The sequence below is a fragment of the Trichomycterus rosablanca genome, chromosome 21 (assembly GCF_030014385.1).
Source record: "Trichomycterus rosablanca isolate fTriRos1 chromosome 21, fTriRos1.hap1, whole genome shotgun sequence".
Taxonomy (NCBI): Eukaryota; Metazoa; Chordata; class Actinopteri; order Siluriformes; family Trichomycteridae; genus Trichomycterus; species Trichomycterus rosablanca.
Window position 1 is genome coordinate 22793068 of NC_086008.1, and position 16438 is coordinate 22809505.

Genomic DNA, 16438 nt, shown 5'->3' on the forward strand with positions numbered 1-16438 from the left:
CTATATATGTATATAAGCTACCTGATGTAGTTGTTATTTAGCTGCTCTGGGTTTGTGTTATTATAAGTGTGTGTAATGTGGTGATGTTACTACAGTAGTGAAGAACATTCTTACACACATCACAGTTTAACAGGATTTTATTGATGGCTGTATAATAGCTCCCGATTCTGACCCAGCATGAACTAAACCTGGGAGGTCACGTGACGATAACAAACACAGAGCAGGACAGGCGGGGAGCGAGAATGCGCGTGCGCGGCCTCAGGTGTCGGCGCAGCAGCAAAATCAGAGCAGCAGCAGCAGGAGGCGGTGAGGTCTCAAATCCGCTTCACTTTGTTACTTTGTTTTATTTTTTTGCAGTTAAATTAATCCGCTCGGTTATTTTGAATTTTTTTTTTTAAACAGATACAGTAAAAGTGTGTCTAGAACTGAAATAAATGAAGTTTGTGTGTGACGACTCCAGAAAACTCCAACTGAAGAGTTCCAAAGTTTCTGTTCAGAGGTAATTTTTAATCTCACATAAAGTAACAAGTTTATTCACTCACACGTGTACTTTTACAACAATAACTGAATAAGTGTGTGTGCGTTAGGGCTGAGCTTATCGATCCAAATATCGTAGTATCGTTGGATTAGAATCGGATCAGTACTTCAGTTTTACTTTGTCTCCGCTATATTTGGTACATTAAGGGTGTGTTCGAAAACCTAGTGAGCTGCCTTGTTGTCTTACTGTCTACATAGGCAGCTGCCTCAGTAGAGAGGATTCTAATAAGTTAGTGACTTATAAGGCAGGTTATTCGAACGCACTACTTAGACAGCGATTCCATCGGGTTTAACATTTCGCGTTTAGCATTTAGCATCTCGCCATTAAAACCAATAAACTGAGGTAGCACAGCACGCTAACGTCAATAACATCTCCCTTCATGTACCGATAACGGTTACATTTCCTGACAAGCCCGAACTTGCAAATAAAAACACTCGGTACAAGTTTATACATACGGAGCCCCTTAGGGGTCACTAAGGAAAAAAATATATATGAAGAGCGTAATCCGTACCCTCGGTTTAGTAATCCGTACGGTCGGTTTAGTAATCCGTACCCTCGGTTTAGTAATCCGTACCCTCGGTTTAGTAATCCGTACGTTCGGTTTAGTAATCCGTACGTTCGGTTTAGTAATCCGTACGCTCGGTTTAGTAATCCGTACCCTCGGTTTAGTAATCCGTACGTTCGGTTTAGTAATCCGTACCCTCGGTTTAGTAATCCGTACGCTCGGTTTAGTAATCCGTACGCTCGGTTTAGTAATCCGTACCCTCGGTTTAGTAATCCGTACCCTCGGTTTAGTAATCCGTACGTTCGGTTTAGTAATCCGTACGCTCGGTTTAGTAATCCGTACCCTCGGTTTAGTAATCCGTACGTTCGGTTTAGTAATCCGTACGCTCGGTTTAGTAATCCGTACGCTCGGTTTAGTAATCCGTACCCTCGGTTTAGTAATCCGTACGTTCGGTTTAGTAATCCGTACGCTCGGTTTAGTAATCCGTACCCTCGGTTTAGTAATCCGTACCCTCGGTTTAGTAATCCGTACGTTCGGTTTAGTAATCCGTACGCTCGGTTTAGTAATCCGTACCCTCGGTTTAGTAATCCGTACGTTCGGTTTAGTAATCCGTACGCTCGGTTTAGTAATCCGTACGCTCGGTTTAGTAATCCGTACCCTCGGTTTAGTAATCCGTACCCTCGGTTTAGTAATCCGTACGCTCGGTTTAGTAATCCGTACCCTCGGTTTAGTAATCCGTACCCTCGGTTTAGTAATCCGTACGCTCGGTTTAGTAATCCGTACCCTCGGTTTAGTAATCCGTACCCTCGGTTTAGTAATCCGTACCCTCGGTTTAGTAATCCGTACCCTCGGTTTAGTAATCCGTACGTTCGGTTTAGTAATCCGTACGCTCGGTTTAGTAATCCGTACCCTCGGTTTAGTAATCCGTACCCTCGGTTTAGTAATCCGTACCCTCGGTTTAGTAATCCGTACCCTCGGTTTAGTAAACCGTACCCTCGGTTTAGTAATCCGTACCCTCGGTTTAGTAATCCGTACGCTCGGTTTAGTAATCCGTACCCTCGGTTTAGTAAACCGTACCCTCGGTTTAGTAATCCGTACCCTCGGTTTAGTAATCCGTACCCTCGGTTTAGTAATCCGTACCCTCGGTTTAGTAATCCGTACCCTCGGTTTAGTAATCCGTACCCTCGGTTTAGTAAACCGTACCCTCGGTTTAGTAATCCGTACCCTCGGTTTAGTAATCCGTACCCTCGGTTTAGTAAACCGTACCCTCGGTTTAGTAATCCGTACCCTCGGTTTAGTAATCCGTACCCTCGGTTTAGTAAACCGTACGCACGGATTGTCTGCGCTACAAGTTTTACTGTGCGCCCACACCCCGTTTTACGGTAATACAGTTGCGAAGCATTAAAGAGAATAAAGCATCTTTTTACAGCTGGGGTGATGGGATAGCAAACTTATTAAAAAGTCAAATCAATAACAATAAATAAACAATAAATAAATAAATAACACTAGTACTTATTTTGGGATTTTGAGACTATTTTACCCTAGGAATTTAGAATAATAGGATTGCAAACCAACGTAAAGTAAAATGCAAATCAAATTATTATCAAATCACCCCATCAGACTCTTAAAGAATACTTCTACTTACTGACTTTATGAGTCTCAGACATTTATACTGTACATTTCACTTTACGTTAGTTTGCAATCCTATTATTCAAAATTCCTAAGGTAAAATACTCTCAAATCACAAGATGAGTACTCGTGTTATTTATGATTGTGGGGTGGCATTTGATAAGATTTTGATTTGACTTTTTAATAAGTTTGCTATCCCATCACCCCAGCTGTAAAAAGATGCTTTATTCTCTTCAATGCTTCGCAACTGTATTACCGTAAAACGGGGTGTGGGCGCACAATAAAACTTGTAGCGCAGACAATCCGTGCGTACGGATTACTAAACCGAGGGTACGGATTACTAAACCGAGGGTACGGATTACTAAACCGAGGGTACGGATTACTAAACCGAGGGTACGGATTACTAAACCGTGCGTACGGATTACTAAACCGAGGGTACGGATTACTAAACCGAGGGTACGGATTACTAAACCGAGGGTACGGATTACTAAACCGAGGGTACGGATTACTAAACCGAGGGTACGGATTACTAAACCGAGCGTACGGTTTACTAAACCGAGGGTACGGATTACTAAACCGAGGGTACGGATTACTAAACCGAGTGTACGGATTACTAAACCGAGGGTACGGATTACTAAACCGAGGGTACGGATTACTAAACCGAGGGTACGGATTACTAAACCGAGCGTACGGTTTACTAAACCGAGGGTACGGATTACTAAACCGAGGGTACGGATTACTAAACCGAGGGTACGGATTACTAAACCGAGGGTACGGATTACTAAACCGAGGGTACGGATTACTAAACCGAGGGTACGGATTACTAAACCGTGCGTACGGATTACTAAACCGAGGGTACGGTTTACTAAACCGAGGGTACGGATGACTAAACCGAGGGTACGGATTACTAAACCGAGGGTACGGTTTACTAAACCGAGGGTACGGATTACTAAACCGAGGGTACGGATTTTGTCTTCACATATTTTTTTTCCTTAGTGACCCCTAAGGGGCTCCGTATATACAAGTTAAAAATCAGTTATATTTTATTTACGTTTGAAAATAACTCCATTCGTTTCTCCACCCCGTCAGCCATGAATGCTGGGATTGCCTTGATCACTAAGGCAGCGTCGGATGCTCCCTCGTTCTTGAGCCAGAAATATTAAGATGCCTCAGTAGTGAGGATATTAGGGCATCTAGGATTTGGAACAGCCTCCTTCTCGGGAGCGCAGCACAGGATGAGGTAAAATGCTGCCTATGTAGAGAGAGAGAGCTAGCTTCTCCAACACACCCAGTGTGTGTGTTACATTAAGTGTGTGTCACTAACACAATAAAGACTCAGGAACAGGAGAAATCTGCAAACCCAATTAGAATAAACCAAATTACACACAAACTCAGAACTAAATATCTGAATTATTGGGAAACTGAAACTAAAACTCAGAGTAAAATGCAGTTATTTATTATTTGTTGTTATTTGTTATTTGACCCTAAACAGACACTACAGTGCAGCAGATTATCTGAGCACAGTATCCGACCCTAAATTAAGAAACACCCTGACGAGGTACAGCTGCACACTAGCAGCACTCTATACTCACACCTGCCACCAGGTGAGGGACAGTGGGTGACCATGTCTCATACACACACACACACGCACACACTGATTGTTTTACTACCTCATTATTGTAAATATTAAAATTTTTATTTGGTATTTTGCACTGTTTTTATTAATATTTTATTCTATTCTATATTTTTTGCACATGTAACTGTTCTGTATATTTTTGTTCTTTCTTATTGTTGTTATTATTTCTCTGTAACTTGCTTTGGCAATACGAATGTCCTTATTTGTCCTGCCAATAAAGCTTCTTTTGAGTTTGAGTGTGTGTGTTGGAAAAGTTCGGGTGCTCTCTCTCGCTACATAGACGCTACGTCATCCTGTGCGCGCTCCCGAGAAGGACAACATTTCTCTTAGACCCGGGTTACCAAATATGGGCATAACAATATGGCGTGGACTACAAAATGACGACACGAATTCAGTGGTCTATATCGTCACTACTGAGGCATCTTAACATCTCAATGCTGTTTATTGTCGAAATGTACATCCAAAAACACTTTTAGTATCGCGGAGAGAAAGAGAGAGCCGTAACCGAGCTAGATACAGAAAATGGGCAGTGCTAGTAATATAAGCTCAGAGAAATAAACTTGTTTAATGTTAAATCTGATTCTTTCATGGCGCTCATGTTCTAAAGCAGAAACACACACTGGCGGCCTTTCCCAAACGGTTCCCTCCTCACTAACACTCCACTACAGAGTGACCCTCCATATGAAGTCACACTCTGTGCTGTGAAGGGAGCTTCTGATTAAGGGGAGGATCTAAATTCTGGAGTCAACTTTGGGACGCCCTCTTTGCTTTCGAGCGGAAGAAGGAAGCTGCCGTCACCATGGATACAGATAGACGCTTTGCTCGCCTTGCTGTCATGTCTTGCGCTCATCATTTTAGTATCTCCAGGCGGGAATGCGCAAAGATGTGTTCTTTGTTAAGTTAATATGAATAATAAATAACTCATAAGTTTAAAGAATGGTAGAATTAAAAAAATATAGATAAAAAAGATTTTGTTTTGATTTAGATGCTAAGGGCATAATTCTGAGGGGTGCTGGGCTTAAAAAGGAACAAATAAAGGGTGACCGAGTGCAAATAATTCTTCCAAAATAAAACTGCACACACAGCAAAAATCCCAATAATTACTAACTAGTTCTTTACATCAGTGGTAATGTTAAAAATGTGAGCAGGACTGTATACACCAATCAGAAATAACAACACAATCTGATGTCACTAAACTCTTATCTTTTTTTATTTTTTGTTCTCATGTTCTACAGACATGGATATCTACAAGGGTCTGACTGTTCTGTTCTGGATACTCCTGATCTGTGAGTTTGTTTTCAGCTGTGGTCATGTACTGATACTGATACTGTTTCCTCTTTCTTTCTTTGGATCTGGATTGTGTCCTGACGTTACTTTAATCACATGTATTTACAATGAACAAGTCTAACACATCTTCAATTAGCCAGATTAAAATCTGATTTCTGTGTCAACAATGGACCGCCTAATGCTATAGTAAGATGTTTGCACATTGTATTAGTTTACATTTTCAGCAGACACTTTTTTGTAAAGCGACTTACATTATACAGTCTAAGAAACTTAGGGTTAAGGGCCTTGTTCAAGGGCCCAACAGTAGGAACCTGGTAGTGTTGGGGTTTGAACCAGCAACCCTCTGCTTACTAGTCCAGTACCTTAACCCTTATTAGTTAGCCTGTTAGCTCATATAACTTGCTAAAAATGTCAGCATAAAACTATGTTAATATGCTTTACATTTGTGACATTTATCCAAAACAGTTTACTATTGCAACTGTATAAAACAAATCAATTGATCACCCCTGCAATTTTTAAGCTCACAATAATAATTTCAGCAGTGTTACCGACCTGACGTGGCATCCAACAGACACAAATGGGTGCATCTGATGAAACAAAAAACATCAGATGCAGTTTCTACTCACCCCCACTGATCGATATAAAATATGTAGATGTTGAAATCTTTGGTGACTCTGTAAGACATTTTGCCTTCTGTTTGAATGGATAGTGCAATATGAACACATACTGTAGTGCTTTTGCTAATTTTAGTTAAAATGATAGATTTTTTATAATGTGAATGCTAAATATTGTGGTTTTACAAGCAGTTTACCAGAAGTTGTAAATTTAAGCCAATGAAGTTCATTCTATTTTTTCTGTTGTGTTTCTATTGTAGTTCTTCCATCTGTGTTGGATTTTGATTTTACAATAAGCAATCTGAAGGAGTCTGCGGTTCTATCCTGCAACAAAGAATGTTCTGGATTAGTCAAGTGGATCATGATCCATAAAAAACGTACTGTAGCTTGGTGTAATCAGACATCATGTCATTCAGAACGTGGATATAAAATGTCTCATGATGAGTACCTGAAGGGGAATCTCTCTCTTACCATCACTGAATCGGATTACAGTAAGAGGACCTTGTACAGGTGTATGTGTAATGACCAAAACATCTGTAACGTGAATCTTCGCATTAAACGTAAGTGTCCTTCTTTATTATCAGCAGTTATTTAGGATGCTGTGTAGAATAAACATGATTCCAAGCTGTGTGTGTTTATTTTCCTCGTCAGCTGTTGCACACACCCTGCAGATTGAGCGTGGAGGATCCTTTATCATGGATGTGCCCATACCAGAGTCGGTGACAGTGACTTTTAAAAGAATTGATGATGCCAGTCAGAGCTCTGTTACTCTGTACGAGATCAGTGAGCGGAAGATTCAGAGTCATCCTAAATATGAGAACCAGTTATCGTCCACCCTGGTACTGAAAGATCTAACAGACTCCAACAGTGGTCTGTACACCATACGAGACACGGTTAACGATGAGACCATAGCGACCTATAATCTCACAGTCATAGGTGGGTCCAGGCTAGGTGTGTTTGTTTTGTAAATGTTGTAATAGAACTACCGTATTTTCCGCACTATAAGGCGCACCTAAAAGCCTTAAATTTTCTCAAAAATCTGCCGTGCGCCTGATAATCCGGTGCGCCTTATGTGTGCACTGAGTTCCAAAATCTGTAAAAATGTTGTTGTTGACTTTGGTAAGCGCTCCGCTTGATTTACTATCGGACCATTTCCCGCTGACACAGGGACGTAATACGTACACTACGTACGCTGGCAGCGATTAAACCAATCAGAGAACATTACGTAATACGTACAGTACGTACGCTTACCTCCGCCACGCCTCCTTTGCTTCCGTTACCTTTTTTTTGTAGACCGTATGTTTTAGCATGCGCCTTATAATACGGTGCGCCTTATGTATGGGTTAAGTACAGAAATAGACCCCGTAATTGAGACTGCGCCTTATAATCCGGTGCGCCTTATAGTGCGGAAAATACGGTAAATCATTCATTATGATCCCTGCCCTGCTACCAATTGGCATTCAGTCTGGGGTAAGTTAATGCATTGTGCCCAGTGATTCTGGGGAAACTGGACCATCTGTGACCCTGACCAGAATAAAGCGGGGATATAAACATGAAAAAAAAAAAAAGATTCTTATTACAGTAACAAGTGAAAACAAGTGAAAATAACTTGTATAGAGGTGCCCGGGTGGCAAAGCAGTCTTATATGTTACATCACAACCTGCAAGTCTTTATTCTTGTTAGGATTTTTAAATCCTGGTTAAACATCCAGGCCACTTTGTTTGGAAAACATACCCTGTTTTTGGTTGGAGTGGTAGTTCAACTCCCAGCATTGATGCCGAGGTGTGCGATTCCAAATCCCAACAACACTGCTGTACCTGATGCATTCATACTAGTGCAGCACCCATTACAATGTCATTACCATGTTCGTGCAATTGCAGTGCTAAGAATGGTCCACCACCAAAACATCATCTGGTTGCTTGTGGTCCTTTGGGGTCCCTTTTTATTGATGATGAGTTACAAAAGAGCAACAATTTCTACGTGGGTGTAGCTCATGACCGATACATGTACGTACAAGAAGGATGTACCTAACAATGTGGCTGATGAGCTGACTGGGGCGATAGCTTCTAAGGTGTCCCTTCATATGAGTGTTTGTATTTATGGTTTCTATTTTTATGGTGTTCGAATATTTATTTTGTCTGTTTTTACCATTACAGAGACACAGAACAACACAGATGTCAACAGCACCGCGCCTCCAAAACCATGTATGTATTTATTAGAAACTCTTTATTTTAGTCACATGTCCTTAATATGCTGAAACCCCTTCACGGTGAACAGAGGCCTGTTGCACCTTCCCATTGGGAACATATTTATTTTTCTTGTGTACTCTGGTGACTCCTGCTGCTTACACAATATTCTCAGAAACTAATGCCTCTTCTGACATGTGTGAAGTTAGTGAATGGGGTAAAGAAGCCGAACGCCATTATATGGATCATGCTATGCCCTTTACATTCCCTTGCTGCTGTTGCATAACCCTGTTTCAAGAAAATTATGATTTAAAAACATGGTTTGTGTTTCCTCATGTTCTCCTATTATTATTTATATTTTATATGATGATCTGATCCACAAAAATCGGATCAGGGCAAATACTTGCCCATGGCACTTGATAGTGGATTTTTATTTTAGCATTAATTTGGTCCTAGATGCTCATCTCTTTATTAAGTAAATATTCCAACTGCTGAGCTCTAAACATGAGTTTAAAATAGATTTCTGTATTTCTATCTGTACAGGTGAAGGGTGCAGGAGCTGGATGCTTCAGTACGAGGCACTAGGTGTTGGATTTACTGCAGGCCTGATACTCGGCATCTTGCTGGGGTTTTTAGTTGTGCCGAGGATTCTACGCTTGTGCTGCTCTCTCTGGAACAAAGCTAAATGTAGAGGAAGTTATCACAGCACAGCTCAGAGTCCTCCTCATGAAGAAAATCAACTAACAATAAAAACTCCCCCATAATCAGGTGGCTGCTCCTCGTTGGAGTGACGTGGTTTATGCTGGTTCAGGGTTTTTTTTTTACTTTTGTCTCAGGGGCTTCCATGATATCATTTACACTCTGAATATCCTATATCATGTTATATCCACGTACAGTGGAGTGTATATATACACACACATTTTATAAATTTGCTAACACCAATATTTTATAAAATATTAATGAATACTGTCAAGAATGTGAATTGTTAACAAGACTATGAGCGGTGACCTTTTTAACATTGTTCTTGATCAGAATAAGTTTTTTGGAACATTATGAGTAACATTATGGTACCTGAAGAAGAGAACGAAGTGTACCCGATAGCCCCCTAACAGAAAACATCGACCTGTGTGAAGGTTTCAAGACTGAATGGAGGTTAATTCTGGTATAAATCTGCACTGTTAGGGGCATCCTCACACTGATCCACAAAGTATGGGGGGCTAAGAAGGGGTCGGTGGAGGGCGTGTCAGGAGAATATACCCACCTCATACACCATCGGGGTCTCTAGCAGAGGAAGAGGAACTGGCTATGACTAAACTAAGAGAAAAAGGGAGAAAATGCTGCAGTTATGTGACCTAATGAGCCAAACATTATCCAGTATGTACAGGAAGTAAATCCAGCATGGATAAGGAAGAAAGTGTTCCGTCTGAAACGATCCCATTGCAGTAGGTGTGCAGATACAGAGTAAAGAATCAGAAATCATAATTTCATTAAAGTTTATATGTAAGAATTCATGGCTCCGGTCCGGATGGCAGTTGTGTATGTAGTTTATATATAGTTTCTTTTTTAGTTGTATTACCATATTAGTAGAGTATAGGGGATCTGGGGATTAAATGTGTTTTTTAGCAAGGCCCTTAACCCTCTCAGTTCCAGCGCCCCAATGGCTGACCTTGAGCCCTGAGCGCAACTTCCAAACGTTGGGATACACGGACAATGAACATCATTGTACTGTAAATGTATAATTAAGTATTAAATGTATTTTAAATAAATTGTTTCAGCTCAGTTTTATTTTTATTGGGTCTGAGAGAACGCTAAGTATATAAACGGGAGTTGGAAGCTCAGAATTTCACCATTTTAAGCCTCCAAAGTGAGCGAGGCTCTCCACTTTTAGTAGTTTGAACTAGATGCACGGTTGCTGGTGTTTGCTGTACTCCAGATTGTGAGGGTGTTTTACTGGGATTTCGCATCCAATAGCAATCTTACTGTACTGGCTGCTAATGGCAGATCAGCTGAACTCAGGTTTAACAGCAGGTTTGGAAAAATCCAGGTGGAACCCAGCAAATTAAAAAATATATAGTCACCACGTTGACTGCAGTTTTTTTTTTTTACATTTCTAATGTGTAATTGATGTTAGAAGGCAGAAATGAATTCATTTGTTTATTTATTCGTTTATTTTTTTCACTATCTAACAAACTTGCTCAATTAAAATACATTTCCGGAAGGTTCCAAATCTAAAGATAAATCAGGTAAAGTGCTGAGGCCAAGTAATCCACAACTCAGATACAGCGCTGTGTGGTGGTTATGTGTTTGAGTCCCGGACGGGTACATTATAGAGCAGGAGCAGTAACCTGATGTCCGGTCGGTGTGAGGTGATGGAGCAGCAGCGCTGATGTCCGGTCGGTGTCCCCGGTGTAATATCCAGTCTGAGCTCTTTAACCTGCAGGCCGCTGTGTGCAGCTCAGGGCAGGTTCAGGTGTTTGTATAGAGCAGGTAAGGGGGAGGGGGAGGAGCTTGTTATGCAAAAACGTTAAGCTCCTCCCTCAGCGCGATAGCCGGAGTCGAGATTAACTCGAAACAGGGAGTCGCGGAGAATGCGGAGTCTCTTCTGTTCGCTCTGTGTAAGAGCAAATGTATGTAGACGAGCAGTTACAGGTGAGCAGTGCTAGGTGGCGTCGCCAAACCTGTCGACCGATTTTGTAGCAGCCACGACAGGTGAGAGCGCGAATAGTTACAGGTGTTCAGTCCTAGGTGGCGTCACTGTTCTTCTCCACCGACAGGTGTATACAGAGCGCGAGCTGCTACAGGTGTGTACAGAGCATACCTGTCAAGTCTCCCGTTTTGGCCGGGAAACTACCGTATTTTACCCCTCTTTCCCGCCGTCTTCCCGTATTAGTATTTTCCCGTAAATTTCCCGTATTATTTTATTGTGGTATCTTCAATCATCACATCCAAATATAATATATTTAAGTGTCTTTATTATTAACCAACAAATCTCAGATAAGCAATAAAGTCATGTGCAAACTCTCAGAACGGTAACTTTCTTCTGACCCTCCTTTAACCGCACCACAACAATAACAAAAGGTAACAGGGCCTCCCACAGGTTCAGCTCCCCATTACAGGTAAGTATTTTTATGTTTCCTTTACACAATACTACAATTGTAATTTAAAAAACATTCCTGCAAGTGGCAGTTCTCACGAGGTTAGTGCGGACAGCGGGAACAAACCTGGAACAGGGAGAGATGGATGGATGCAAGGAGAGAGAGGGCATTCCTGCCAAAAAAGTAAAGACTGCATGTAAATATCTAAATGGGACATCGAATTTACCTTTCTAAAGAGGAGCAGGATGGGGCAGAGTTATGCATTCTGTAAGGTTTGTAACTGTGTTTTCATTTAGGCTGTATTATTATTATATTACATATGTAGGAATGTCCACAGCATTTCAGTGTCAACAAAGGTAGGCCTATCAGATTCTGATCATCTAATTGCAGTTTGTAAGTGGTTCACAGGTGGTTATTTTAGATTTCTTGTAAACCTGTCTTAAAATGTAAGGGATACTGAACCTCGGTTGGGCTGGTGGGACGGCTCGAAGCGCGCGGCGGAAAATTTCCCTTATTTTTAAATCCAAAACTTGACAGGTATGGTACAAAGCGCGAGCTGCAGTGTTCCACACAGGTAGGATTATAAACACTTGATGTGAAACAGCTGGACGCGGATGATTGTACTAAAACAACGACCGGGCACCAAACTCCTCTCAGTTCTTACTGCTCATCACTTCTCTCTACTGCTGATAACCACAGTATTATTACCCAGCTTCCACCTTCTACCCACCAAACTCACCTTACACAGATGCACCAGCACCAGTACTACAGAGAACCTATTAGCAGTATCACTGAGGGAAGTTTGGTACCCGGTCATTGTTTTAGTAGATTCATCCTCCAGCTTTTCCACGTTAAGTGTTTTAGATTCTCCACTCCAGCAGCCCCGGTGTAGATCAGGTGTGCAGTAACAGAGAACCAATAGCAGCATCCCGGACCTGTGTGGAACACTGCAGCTCGCGCTCCGTTATACACCTGTAGCAGCTCGCGCTCTGTACACACCTGTCGTGGCGGCGACAGGATCGGTGGAGAAGTTTAGCTACGCCCCCTAGCACTGCTCATTTACATGCATTAACACTCAGCAGCTCTTTTTCATAATAAGCCCCCCCCCCGTACTGTATAAATACCTGAACCCGCGTGTATTTTTCATTACACACCTATTGGATGCAAACGCTGCTCACTGATTGGACAACAGCACAGCACTCGACTACACCGGTTGGACGCCATCGCCGTTCGCGCTCACCTGCTCACCTATTGGACATCAGCTGCCGATTGGACACTACACACCTGTTGGGACTGCAGCGCTGCTCGCGCTCTATCGCTACACACCTGTTGGACTTAGACTTACAGAACAGCCTCCGGATTCTCCGCGACTCTTTTTTGCGATTTTAACTTGCTCACGCTGAGGGAGGAGCTTCAAGCTTTAACTCCTCCTCCACCACTTACCTGCTCTATATAAACCTGCTCGGACCACATTACTGGTAAGTGAGCTGTAGGCATGAAGTTATTATCACTTCCAGTGTTATTTCTTATAATAATAATAATAATTATAATAATAATAATAATAATTATTATTATTATTATTATTATTATTATTTATTTTGTAGAATTTATTATTATTACTATTATTATTATCATTATTTTTATTTTCTATTATTATTATTAATATCATTATTTTTATTACTATTGTCATTATTTTTATTTTCTGTTATTGTTATTATTATTATCATTATTTTCAATTTTTATTATTATTATCATTATTTTTATTTTCTATTATTATTATTATTAACATCAGTATTATTATCATTATTATTATTGTTGTTTTTATTATTATTGTTATCATTATCGTTGTTGTTATTGTTGATATTATTGATTTTTTATTATTATTATTGATTAGTCAGACTAAACGAATATTTTTTAATCTTCTTTAGCTCTGCAACTCCTCAACAGGTTGTTACCATCCATTATTTTTATTTATCGGTGTATCAGACTAAGATCTTTGTGTTCATGGGAAATCATCACTTCTGCCAGTTCTTCCTGACTGCACTGATGATGGGGATTTTGGGTAAGATGGATTTTTTTATCAATACATTTATCAGATAAATCTTCTCTGATGAAGCTTCTGGACCAGTGATCAGAATGTTGCTGGTTCAGCCTCCACCACTGACACTGTTGGGCCCCTGTAAGGCCCTTAACCTTTAAATGCAAAAAAACATGTATTAAGTAACAGTTATAAGTCAGAGTGGATAAAAATCTTTGCTAAATGCTATAAATCTGTACATGTTGTTGTTGTGGTTTTTGTTTTGCAGTTCCTGGTGGGGTATCTGCTGTTACTCCCGTCATCACCAGACTGAACGATGCTGCTGTTCTACCCTGTGATTATAAATGTTCTGGTTTGGTTACATGGAAGGCGTTCCGTAAACCAGAAGAAATTCTGGCTCGGTGTGATCAGACGTCATGTGAATCAAAACGTGGATATGAAATATCTCATGATGGGTACCTGAAGGGGAACCTGAATCTCACCATCACTGCATCTGATTACAGTAAGAGGGGACGCTACACCTGCTCCTGTGATCATAAAGACGTCTGTGATGTTAATCTACGTATTGAGGGTAAGATATTTTAAATCTTATTCACTCATGTTGATTCTTTCTGCTGGTTTAGAGCGTTTTAAAACACAAATAAAACCCAACGAGTGCATAAAATGTAATAGATAAAGATTTCATGTATAAACTCAGAACTCTGGTGGTACCACATATGTAAAAATGTTCAGCACATTTCTGGTGCTGGATTTAGCTCATTGTTGATGATTTTAAATCTTCTGGCTTTGGTTAAGCAGCAGTAATGAGATTATTTACAGGGTTTTCTGTTTGTTTTTCAAAGCACCTGCTTTGGGGTCTCTGTGGTAGAAGACGAGTGTACTAGCCGCTCTATTTAGAGTACTGAGTGTCCAGTGTGTAGTGTTATTGTAATTCTGTTGTTGCGGATGGTGTGTATGACTGTTGTTGATACTTTTCTAGTGTTTCCTCACATTCATGTTCACTTCAGAAAGATTAAACACACACTCATACACGTCTACACTGATTACATTCATTAGTTTGTGTTTTTCCTCCCAGCTGTGGAGATCAGAAAGAAGATTAAACCTGGAGGATTCCTCTTCATAGATGTTCCAGTTCCTGAGAGAGTGCAGGTGAATTTCAGCAGGACTGGTGACCCCAGTTTGAGCTCCACTAAACTCTGCACGGTGGAGGGACGTAAAGTTCACTATGAACCTTCATATCAGAATCGAGCTTCGTTCATGTCAGGTCTGATCCTGAATCTCTGACAGTGGGGTTTACACCTTACATGACCTTGATAATGACGAGCTTATAGCTACCTACATCACAGTCACAGGTACATTATTAAACATCCTGATCAGTGATTGGTTTAGCTGATGTCGTTCATCAAATATTGTGTATGAACATAATAATGTTATTTATTAACAATAGTACAAAGATCATGTTAAGCTACTAATAAGTTTTGTTGTTTTTAGAGAACATCACTGACATTGAAACCAAGCCTGCAGATAAAGGTACATATTTATTACAAGCTATTTATTATTAATAACCTGATCAGTGATTGGTTCATCCAGAGTTATAAATCAAATATTACAACAGACATGATATGTTCTATATAATATTAAAATCATGTTAGATGTCAGCCTGATGAGGAGGGAGAGATTTATTAGATAATAATAAATAATTTAGTAATTTAATGTGATAAATACACAATAACAGGCAACCAGAAAAAGGTGTGAATACTTGTTATCTACATAATGAATTAATGTTTATACATGTGTTTGTGCTATAGAGAATAAAACATACATCCAGGTCGGTGTACCAGTGTGGGTATTTGGACTGGTGGTGGGGTTGCTGGTTCTGCTGGTGCTGCTGCTGGTGGGAGGGATAGTTCATCTGTGGAGACAAAATCAGAAGCTCAAGAGGAACTCTGCAGGAAATGAAGTCAACCAGATACAAGAAGCTACAAACTCAGATGAGCACGCTGACCAACAGCGGTCACTAATTCCTGAAAGCTATGAGGCTTTATTAATGTCAGTTGAAGAAAGCGGTGGTAGTTCAGTGGTTACATTTTGAGCATTCCTAAGCTGCACTGATATAAAATATAAATATTATATCTATAAAATATTTATTTGTTTAATTATTTAAGCTTTAGCATATTCTTTAGCACAGTAAAGCAACAGAGCTGTAACACTTCTTAACCACAGTTGTTCTCTTGGGTAAATGTTGGTAAATACTGGTTAACCGTCTGTGTGCTGTCGGGTCTGTCAAATATTTAAGCTGTTCCTAAATAAAAGAACCTTGATACTGGTGTTTGGTTGATGTAGAAGGTTTTCTGCCTGGTTTATTGTTTAAGTGTTTATGACAGACCCGTGCTGCTGGGCGGATGGAGTTCTGGTGAAGCTTTTTTTGACGTTATGGAGCAATAAAATCCGACATCAGACAAGAGTGACATCTAGTGGCGATAAGAGATAATTGCAGCCTGCAGCTCAACACTAACGCTTGTAAACGCTCATATTACAGTTTAATTCATGTCTGTTCTGATCCACCGATAATCATGTTCACTTATTAAAGCTCTGCAACAAATCCTTAAAGTTCTCATTATTGCTTATAGAATGTATGAGGCAAACGGGAAATAAATAGCAGTTATACAAAGTCAGCAAGATAACTCATCTGTTTTAGTGAATAATAATAAGAAGAAGAAGAAGAGTAACCGTGTAACCATAATTATATATGGGAATATGAAAAATAAGAAAGCTGACAAAGTTGTGTTTGGAAACATGATCTCAGGCAACATTTAGCTGGAGTTTAGTCCAGATGAATGGTGATGAAAATCAGAAGCTTCCACTGCCTAGTACAGCCACTGAATGATGAATGTGTGGAAGTTCTGAGAC

The 16438-nt window shown here is 40.3% G+C and overlaps 1 protein-coding gene across 2 annotated transcripts; it reads left to right on the forward strand.

Annotated features, from left to right (window-relative positions):
- Positions 1 to 299: 299 nt before the first annotated feature.
- LOC134335391 (uncharacterized) lies at positions 300 to 10174 on the forward strand. 2 transcript variants are annotated; one of them, XM_063017914.1, is made up of 7 exons: positions 300 to 499; positions 4165 to 4276; positions 5544 to 5594; positions 6470 to 6769; positions 6861 to 7145; positions 8366 to 8413; positions 8939 to 10174. In XM_063017914.1, the coding sequence occupies exons 3-7, from the start codon at positions 5546 to 5548 to the stop codon at positions 9157 to 9159; spliced, it is 903 nt and encodes a 300-aa protein (XP_062873984.1). In that variant the 5' UTR covers positions 300 to 499; positions 4165 to 4276; positions 5544 to 5545; the 3' UTR covers positions 9160 to 10174. The 2 variants fall into 2 exon arrangements, with proteins under 2 accessions (XP_062873984.1, XP_062873983.1); XM_063017913.1 differs by lacking the exon at positions 4165 to 4276.
- The last annotated feature ends 6264 nt before the right edge of the window (positions 10175 to 16438 follow it).

What these genes read in the sequence shown, in the direction of transcription:
- LOC134335391 (XM_063017914.1), top strand. Translation starts at nt 5,546, where the DNA reads ATGGATATCTACAAGGGTCTGACTGTTCTGTTCTGGATACTCCTGATC. An exon ending in GTTCTGGATACTCCTGATCT is followed by an intron (nt 5,595 to 6,469) that starts GTGAGTTTGTTT and finishes TTTCTATTGTAG; the next exon opens with TTCTTCCATCTGTGTTGGAT. An exon ending in CTATAATCTCACAGTCATAG is followed by an intron (nt 7,146 to 8,365) that starts GTGGGTCCAGGC and finishes TTACCATTACAG; the next exon opens with AGACACAGAACAACACAGAT.